The 10,012-nt window shown below is 40.5% G+C and overlaps 1 protein-coding gene across 6 annotated transcripts in view; it reads right to left on the minus strand.

The window, feature by feature from the left end:
- Positions 1-10,012, minus strand: part of LOC109486268 (transportin-1-like) — a 40,725-nt gene that overhangs the window by 8,888 nt on the left and 21,825 nt on the right. The window contains exons 6-17 of one of the 6 annotated variants that reach the window (XM_019790038.1): positions 8,533-8,628; positions 8,212-8,269; positions 7,648-7,800; positions 6,902-7,127; positions 6,022-6,118; positions 5,719-5,793; positions 5,441-5,527; positions 4,797-4,904; positions 4,034-4,192; positions 3,598-3,685; positions 2,861-2,959; positions 1,907-2,002 (exon numbers count right to left, since the gene is read on the minus strand). In XM_019790038.1, the coding sequence (XP_019645597.1) occupies positions 1,907-2,002; positions 2,861-2,959; positions 3,598-3,685; positions 4,034-4,192; positions 4,797-4,904; positions 5,441-5,527; positions 5,719-5,793; positions 6,022-6,118; positions 6,902-7,127; positions 7,648-7,800; positions 8,212-8,269; positions 8,533-8,628 (1,342 nt within the window). Of the gene's footprint in view, positions 1-1,906; positions 2,003-2,860; positions 3,023-3,597; positions 3,686-4,033; positions 4,193-4,763; positions 4,905-5,440; positions 5,528-5,718; positions 5,794-6,021; positions 6,119-6,901; positions 7,128-7,647; positions 7,801-8,211; positions 8,270-8,532; positions 8,629-10,012 lie in introns of all 6 variants that reach the window. The other 5 variants (XM_019790036.1, XM_019790040.1, XM_019790039.1 and 2 more) reach the window with 5 other exon arrangements.

The raw sequence follows: 10,012 nt of genomic DNA on the forward strand, positions 1-10,012 counted from the left end.
ATTTGTATGTGGTTGTCATTATGCATTTATTTGCCGGTAAATGTGTAACATTATAACAAGACAGGTAACAGCATCTTATAGAAGTCACAAGAGGATACATCTCCTTTATTTGTAGTTCTGCACCAAGCAGTGCAGCACTTGTATACACTACTACTAGAACAGTCTTCACTATAGTAGGGTTCTCCCCAGGATTTGAGAGACATGGCCCCCCCCTCCAGAGGGGGGAAGCTGAAGCATTTTTCTTTATCTAAATACAAATGGAAGCCATTTCCTGCAACTTCAGGTTTTGAACTGCCAGAAAAAAATGTTAACATACAGGAAAAAATTGGGCATAGGTTCCACGCTCTGACCCCTAACCGGGGGCCAACGGTGCCTTCAAGTTCGACAATTGAAACAGAATATGACATTAAGTCATACACTTTCCACTTGGCACTTGAGGCAAGCAATTATGGGAAAATGTAGAGAAGCTGGGACAAAACCTTATCCTAATGCTAATCCTTATGTTATCACCAACTTGTAAACAAGTCCCTTATAATTATCAAAGTACCATCAAAAGTACCATCAAAACAAAATTTCACTTCTCTAACATTAAATAATCGGTCTCATGTTTAGGACTAACAAAGTTACACATTCAAGAAAATACTTTTGAATTTAAAAAAAAAAAGAAGAAAAAAAAGAAATCTGAAGAAAAAAATATTAATCTGCACAACATTTTATTGGTTTCTATCCCTTTGCTTGTCTACAAGTCGATAATGTGATTGTATCAATTTTCAAACGCCCTAAAATTAGCTAAATCGGCGAATTAAGGTGATTGCGCAATGGACGTGCCCTATGACCTTCGACCTTTTGGGGGTCATGCAGGCGTCAACAGTGCCTCCCCATGCCTTGCCCGTCCGTTTTCGTCGGCAAATTTCTGCTTTTTTAGAGGTTTTGAAGACCTTAAAACTCATACCATGGGAGAAATAAACCACATACGTTATTTTTATGGTAAATATCGCTAAAATGGAACATGCATTTTTTTGTCGCGTTGCCGATTTTTGGCAGAAGCCTTGCGGTGCGGCCGCCATGTGCTACGCCGATAGGTACAGGCCGTCCCCCGTCCGGGTTTGTGGGCAAAATTCAGTCTTTTTTTAACGTTTCGGGACTTAAAAACCGACAGCAGGGGAAAAATAAATCGTATACGTTATTTTCATGGGAAATACCGCTATCATGAACCAGACATTTTCTGTCGCGTCAACGAATTTTGCGGCCGCCACATGCTTCATAATGTCGCGGTACGGTAGGGAATTTTCTACGGTTTATAAGTTCGTAAACGTATCGGCTTTTATTTTTAAACTTATTATCAGGGTCGAGGGCTTTGGTTTACAAAGAAATCAGACAATTAGCTTTCTTTACACGACTTCAAAACGCTAGCGGGGCGCCCGATGTTCCACCAATGACAGCGATTCTCTCAGTAGCGTCGTGCGAAATACTCATTGTTTACTCGATTATCGCCCCATTCACAAGTTTTCAGAGACAATGCCGGCGGGAAAATAGACGCCACTAAGCCCCGAAATCAGGAAATTTTAGCGAAATTTTGTAGAAAAATCGGGATGCAACACCCTAGATTTGAAAATGAGTATGAGGGCGCTGAGCTAGGAGTATCAGGGCGCAGCGCCCTTGTTCCATCGTCTGGGGAGAACCCTGTAACAAGAACACAATTCTATCATGTCTATGTAAGCATTGATAGAAACACAATAATTTGAAGGAACTAAATATCTGATTGAAAAGACCATTGCATAAAATACATTGTCAAAGTACAGGCTTAAAAAACACCACACAACTTCACTGTTTCATTGCAGTTTTGAAACACTAACTCTTCAGTTTTAGTCCGATAAATGACAAAGAGAGAAGCGTACCACCTTACCTGTGTTTTCTAGCAAGGTCTTGGGGGTTCCTGGACGGTTGATTATATCAACTAATTGGTTCAATACTAATGCAACATATGGTTGCATATCCGCACCTACACAGAGAGAACAATATTAGGACCAGAGGAGGGAAATATTTAAAGCACATGTGAACTACAAATTCAAAGAAGCATCGAACCTGTTTTATACAATTTTTCACCTCAAATGACCTACTGGAATCATCGTAGAACAACATGATACATGATATTCATCTGGAGTCACAAAATAATCATACAGAAGAACACCACACCACTGCAGAGTTGAATACCTACTCTGAATGTCTGCTTTTACCTCAGAAATGAAAGTACATGTCATTGGATAATACCATAAACAATGACACAAATCCTATAGTACAGTTTTGTTCTTGTTCATAACATCATAATTTGGCATCACTAGACCATTGAATTGACCCAAGGTTACTTTCTTTTTTTCTAAATTGCCCATCAGAAGTTTGTCTTGATGAACTAAGTGTGTAAGTAGGTTTGTTATTTACTACAATAACTTGCTGTATACATCTACGAGGAGAGGAATTTTTGATTCTGAGGTAACAGTGGGGGGTCGTGTGGCATAAATCGTATCGTGCTCAGCTCAGGATCAAGAGGTCGCGGGTTCGAATCCTACCATGTCACCGATCTTGTGCCCTTGGGAAAGGCACCTAGCTTCAGTTAGGGACGTTCTTTGGATAGGACAGTAAATGAAGGTCCCATGTTTGGGGAGAGCCACATTGCATGCATGTGAAAGAACCCACTGCACTTATGGAAAAGAGTAGGGGTCCTCCCCAGTGTGAGTTGTTCAAACCTTGCAGTCCGGTCTTATGCAGCTTGTACTTACATGTACAAAACCGGCGTGTTACGTCTAAAGCAGTTTACCGGTTGTGCAAAACAAACAAACAAAGATGAGAGAAGTGTACTCACCCATCTGTATGGAGATCTCTCCGATAGCCCAGGTGGCATTATTGCACACAGATATGAACTCAGGGTTAAGGTTTGCTCCCAGGATGGGCATGAAATCGGCTGCAAAAGGAAGCAAGACGAACTCTGGATTCAGGTTTGCTCCAAGGATGGGCATGTAATCAGCTGCAACAAGACACAAACAAGCTCAGACCAAACCACAGGTAGGCCAGCTGAGGCGAGTTGACTTGACACGGGCGGCGGGCGCACGCCGCATCGGGCGACTGTCCATCAACTCATCTCAGCCGTCCTACCCTGAAAAGATGTCACCACAGATGCACAGAACGAGGACTACGGCAGGCATGCTGCTTCGGTCAAGCCAACCGGTTGCTAGGCCGGTCATGTGCACATGCACGGTCCGCACCTGGCAGGCAGCTGGTGCAGCCGCGGCACGGACCACCACAGCACATGCAACAAGCAGCTCTGGGCAGAGAGGTCAGGTGGAGGGATAGATAGCGGTCACTCAGGTACAGGGATGTCTGCAACTGTTTGTCCACCAGCAACTTATGTACTATGGAAATTTCCAAACAGATTTTTACCACGTGTTTCCACGTATGTAGTATGGGAATTTCCAGATAGATTTTCAACCACGTGTTTCAACCAAATACAAAAAAAAACAGCAAATAATTGGAGTTGAAATTGACTGGATGGACAAGTGTAGGAAAGGACATCCCTGCATTTGTACCTTCTGAGTTTCTTACCAATACAGGGCTTGACATGCTGGAAGCAGGCTTTTGTTAGGTCCCCGAGTAGGGCAAAGGAACTCTGTCGAACTTCTGGCATTTTGTCCTACAAGAAGACAAGAGGAAAAAGCACACGTATGTCAAGGGAACATCATCTTCCTGCATTAGGAAAATGACATCGGGAAACCTGTGGACAGTTAGGCTATTTCCAGTTCATAGTACAATGCTGCACAATTCACCAAAAGAAAACACCCCTAAATCTTCCTACCTTACCGAATATTTACATACATCTAGCAGTTTGCTTTGGGCTATTTTAAAACACTTCAAGTATGAAATGATAAAAATGTACTAAGAAATGGCAGTTAATGTTAACATCTGACAGAATATGTTTGTTTTGCTGCCCTAAGAATTGCTTTGGATGCCTTTAACCAGTAACCTCCAAGCTTGCACCTACCTGCATACACTGGAACAGTAGAGTCAGGATGTTGCTACTGCTGACCAGAGGTTCTATCTGTTCGTTCAGCCCCTCTGCCAGCCCACTCAGCAGGTCCAGGGCCACGATCATGAAGTCCTTGTCAGGCGGTTCAAACTGGTCTGGCTGGGCCAAGGCAGCCTGGGGACAAGAATGACACATCTGTACCAGGACTGACAACGCTTTCTGTTCATCCAGATTGGAGTTTACTACTCGATTTCTTCATGAGAAAATTGTCGACTTATAGTGCAAACTAAAAACTTTGCAAGACAAGGCCATAAATATATGGCTGGAGCAGGCAACATATATTGTGATCTTTTTAAAAGCGGGAACCAAAACTACTAATACCGCAAGTATTAGTCAGAACTTATACAAATTAGAAATATTTTATCCAACATGAATGTACCGTAAGTCGTGTATATTTTTAACAGTCAGTGTACAAAATCATAGCCCTTGTAGTAAGTAATTTTGCCTCTACATGTACCTCACTTATTTTACTCTCCCCTTACAATGAGGAACACCCCGAAACATACATTTTCAAATCAAGTCAAATCTAAGTCTTACATATTTTGTTCTAAGGCATGAAGTTTAACACAATTTTCTACCAGTTAACTGATCTTTCTCTTCCTACCTCAAAAATATGTTTTGCGTTAAAGCTATGTTGTTGCTGTTTTCTCTGATCTTAGGAAGTAACAGTATGTTGTTCATTTACCATCTTTGAATCTGGGCTGGGTTGAATACCCACCATACTTTGCTGGAGGTTTTGCTGTACCAGGTTGACACAGCGCTGGTAGACTGGCTCTGAGTATGGCAGGAAACCAGACTGTAGGGCTGTGGCTACCGACGACAGACACTGGACAAGGGAGAGTAAGGAGGTTTAGGTCAGCAAAGAAGTGGAAAACTTCACTTTTCATGCAGCTACAAGTAGAAGAGTAGGATTGATATTTAAGCAAGAAATGCATTAAATGAAAAAAGCTACTTGGTTTTTATTCATATGGTAATGTATCAGACACCTAACGTTGGAATGAAAAAACACTGAACCAGGGTATGAAAAACACTGAACCACAGTATAAAAAAAAACACTCATCCACAGTACGAAAAAACACTGAACCACCGTACCAAAAAAAACACTGAACTACAGGACCAAAAAAACACTGAACCACGGTATGAAAAAACGTGAAACCTTGCAGCTCCAGGCAAAAATAGGGTGACTGATCCCAACATGTATTGTATTTGCAATGTCCAACAACATACATGTATTATAATATAATGTGACAAAGACTTTGTGAAAGATGACATCTAGTGAACCATACAGGTACTGCAGTATGTTATTTGCCTTGGGAAACAGACCACCATTATATCATAGTAACAAAGTTAGTAACAGCTCACCTCCAGCAAAGGGAAAAGGTCTTTGTCTTCATCTCTTAAAGAGTTCCATTTGGCAATTAGTGGTGGCATGAGCATATTGATGTATTCCTGTAAGAAAAGACAGATAATGTCAGAGAAAATAGATAATTGTAGAAGCAAAAGACAAAAACAATTGATGCAGTATAACAATAAACAAGACAAGAAACAGGACAACAAATAATGCATGAGAACGCAATCTTTTTGGAGCATTTATTGTATAGAAGGTTAAGTGTACACTAGTCACTGAGTCCAGGACCTACCGCTTTGTTTAGGTGGTTTCCAACAGAGTCTGCCAAGGTTCCGATGGCATCGTACAGAATGAGCAGGTTTTTGTGCTGAAAAACACAGACCAAAGTTACCTTAAAAATCAAGGCAAGTTGTCGACAACTGACATTGAAAAATACATTTAATTGTGACAAAAGCAATGGTTTTTAACATGAAATAAAATTCCAAGAGTAAGAAAATACAGGACACTGCAATTATCAAAACGTACCATTATACATTAAATGTGTTAAGTATAGATTGAATAGACTACATATCCTCAACACAGGGCACGGACCTACCTGATACTTATTGAAGGCATACACCAGTGTCTCCAATATGTACCCCAGGTACGGAACCAGTTCTGTACACGCCTCTTCCTCCAACGTAGCAAATGCACTACAGGGGCAGAACAAATTTAAAATGGGTCCAGATCATGTTTAAAATATGCCAGGGAAAATGTTTTCATGATATAAAGGCATGATCACGAGTACTGTGCCTTGCAAATGACATGCTTTAGACCAAGTGTACATGCAAATACAGCTTTGCTATGGCTTGTATTTTGTGTTAGACTCTACCAACCTAGCTATGCTGGATATAGAGTGAGTCAATATTTGTGAATCTGGCCACTATAGAGCTTATTTGCTAGCACAGTTAGTCTGTGTAATGTCACTACGTTCGAAAGCAATTAAGGGAAAATACTGGCCCTTACCATGGCTCACTTCCCTGGGCAATTATTGACCCTAGTTTTAATGAATTCTAGTACTCCAAGGCACAACTGTACCCCTTAGGAAAGCCTGGTGGAGGATAGTTTTGTATCTATTTTTATTTATTTCTGAAGATTTACCACACTTGTGGAAGGATTGACATAACAGGTGACTAACACCTCTTCAAGATGTCAAACCCGAGACCAGACAGTAAGGTTTGACCCACTCACACCGGGAAGGTCCCCTACTCTTTTCGATGAGTGCTGTGGGTGTGGCTCTCCCCAAACACGGGACCTCTATTTAACGTCCTATCCGAGGGACGTCCCAAACCGAAGCTAGGTATTCATTTTCACCTGAGTGAAGTCAGGAAAGTCGTGTAAAGTGCCTTTCCCAAGTGCACAAGATTGGTGACATCGGGCAGGATTCGAACCCGGGACCTCTTGGGTCTGAGCCGAACACTCTACCGTATACTGACCTGCACGCAGCCTCCTGTACTCTCTTATTGGTATCCAGGACTCTCTTCAACAGTTCAGTCATGAGTGGCTTCAGGTACAGCTCGTGTTGCTGCTGGACGATCCAGTGGGCGTAGCGGCTCAGCGTCCAGCACGTGATGGAGCGAACAAGCGCCTTCTTCTCCGACAGGGACTTGATGAGGAACGGCACCAGGTCAGGCAAGTGTTGGACCATACCGTTCATGCAACCTGGAACATGGAAACCTTTACATTAATCAACTAGTCTATATGTGAGACACTTTGTGAAATGTTGTGACTACTTAATTCATTCGTTCATTTATTCATTCAAGACACCCCAATCGATTTTGGGGCAGTAAAACTGAATTTTCGAAGTCAATTTTCTGGTCTTTTTTTTTAAGTAGTAAGTTGAATCAATCCATAATCATAGCACACTAAAATCTGTAAGGCAAAAATGCAGTGTCACAAACAGAAAATGGTTGTTTTGATTTTTATTATAGGCTGGTTCTATTTTCATCATAGGCTGGTTTTGGCTATTGTTTTTAAATTAGTGGTACCAAAAAATGGTTTTGGTGGTTTTGGACTCTTTGCATGGATACTTTTGGGGCTATTTCATAAAATGATGACAAAAATGTGCTAAGAAATGGCAGTATTTCATTAATATCAGAAAGATTTCCTCATCCAGAATATTTCTTGTTTTGCCACCCTGAAATTGCATTATTGGATGCCTTTAATCATATTAATTCCTGACCTTCAGCGATGGCCCCCAGCACCAGGATCCCGGACTCCTTGGCCTCCCAGTCAGGGTGGAACAGGGTCTCCTTCAGGATGGGTAACAAGTTTGGCAACAGGTCGTCCCGGAACACGTTAGCTAACACATCCAGCGCCGCCGCTGAACACTTTCCTAGAACACACAATTCAACCAATATATATGTGTGCTAGAAAGGTAACATTTGCAAAGCAAATATACAATGTTCACCTTCACATTACATGGTCTAGCCTAACAACTACTACATGTACTTCTCTGTCCATTGCTACTAAACACATTCAACTACTCGAATATGGTGACCAGCCCCTCCAACTCTGTCCTGCTACATAATGTAACCCAACAGGGTGTCTGCTACAACACCAGTTACCATGGTGACAGACCAGGTCATTGACCATATGTGTTTGGAAAAGGAAGAAGCAGAACAAAGACAACATATTTTCCTTCTACAAAAGTAAACAAAAAAAATTAAGTAAACATGTGATTCCTGTCCAGGCTGATTATGTAATAATATTGGGCTATGGGAATACATTTGTATATGGTACTTACTTAGGTTCCAGTCAGACAATGCATCATCATCATCTAGGTCTGAGCTCTCCTGTCCATCCTGTCAAAAAAAAAAACACAAAATGTTTGGAAGGGTACGGGTACAGTTCAACATTTGCCATACATACCATGTAGAGTTAACATGGCACATAGACCTTGTGGGACTGAAATTGTAATTGATATGTTGACATGATTTGGATTTGTAAATAAAAATGTCTTTCGACTTTGAACTACTGTCTTTGTGGAGGTTTGTGCTGTGACAGAGCTTTTGCTTGCTGTAAATACAAAACGCAATCGGGTACGTAAATCTGCCCATACACAGACCTGCTCCTCGGACGTGGTGTGAGTCTTGGCTTTGTGGAAGCGGGGACGGATGTCCTCCTCTCTGTCGGGAATCTGTTCGTCCTCCTCCACATCACCCTGGCAACCGTTCAAGAGACACGATTATTGACGGGAACATACGCCATCACCCACATGGCCGAGATCATTCAAGTCAACATTCATAATCCTAGCCTATGGAAGAATTACTGCTACATTTAGACCCACATAGCCAAATGGAATGATCTTTATAAGACTACAAGATGAAATACCAGTACAAAAAAATTAATGTTAGGATACTTACATACCTTTTTTCCCTCATCTTTAGTAAGAATTCTATCGTACATATCATATCCCAATGCTTCCTTTGCTGACATACATGATATTAACGCCTTTTCTCTCAAGCAAATTCGACCTTCTCTGTCAAAATTTAACACTTGGGAGAACCTTATAATCACAATCTAAGGTTAAGTAAAGAATGCATGCAGCTAGCAGACCACATATACACTTTGAAGCACTGGTAACATTTTTACATGTAGTGCACATACTAAAACACAATACTCTGTGTACAATGTAGGTAGTATTTTAACTGACTGATCAACAGCGAACTCCATTCAGCATACAATCTTTACATATTTCATATTTATAAATTTAATAAATCATTAGAATTAGATACTGAAATATCAAGAACCAGTATTTGCCACCATACATGTGCTCCCAGATTGAGAAATGAGCATACTTATACATGTATAACCAATTTAACATGTATGAACGTTTATATTTGCAAAAGCAGAAATGGGAAAAATTCAATTATGTACCAGAAGGTGAATTTTTGAAATGTTAAGTTTGGAATAGTAACAAACTGACAAAAAAATTTGTCAAACTGCAAGTGAGGAAAAATCTCAATAACTTACTGTCATGTAAAGAAATGTTTGAAATGTACATTTCAAAATAAATCTTTTAATATTTGAAATAGAAGAAAGGGGACTTCGATTGAAGTGGGGATTAGACTAAAAGTAATGCAATTTCTGGAAATGCCAACTCGTGGTCTTTTCTTGCTTAAAGCTGCATTATGTAACATTAGGATGATACAAAAAGTCTATTTTTCTGGTTTTTTCTTTGACAAGTAAGTTGATCAACCCTACTCCATTGCAAATAAGTGTCATTCAGGAATTCAAAGTGGAGGTGCCAAAATATGATGCTGATTGAGAGTGTGTTTAAAAGCTGGAACTTTCAGCAATGTTTGTTTACACTCTGGTAGTTTGTGGTGGCACCACAAACTGAGTGTGTCTTGTGGAGCTGTCATAGCACCAACCATAAATGTCAGCAGTGTAAGATGATTGCATTAACATGTTGAAAAGTTGATGTAAAATACAATAATACAAGGATTTTTTCAATCAAAATACTTCCACTTTTGGTGCAAAAATGTTACATAATGCCCCTTTAAGGCGTATCATTTAGTGTTACAAAATACAAACATGTAAAA

The sequence above is a fragment of the Branchiostoma belcheri genome, unplaced genomic scaffold (genome assembly GCF_001625305.1).
Source record: "Branchiostoma belcheri isolate BF01 breed outbred unplaced genomic scaffold, Haploidv18h27 scaffold8, whole genome shotgun sequence".
Lineage (NCBI taxonomy): Eukaryota > Metazoa > Chordata > Leptocardii > Amphioxiformes > Branchiostomatidae > Branchiostoma > Branchiostoma belcheri.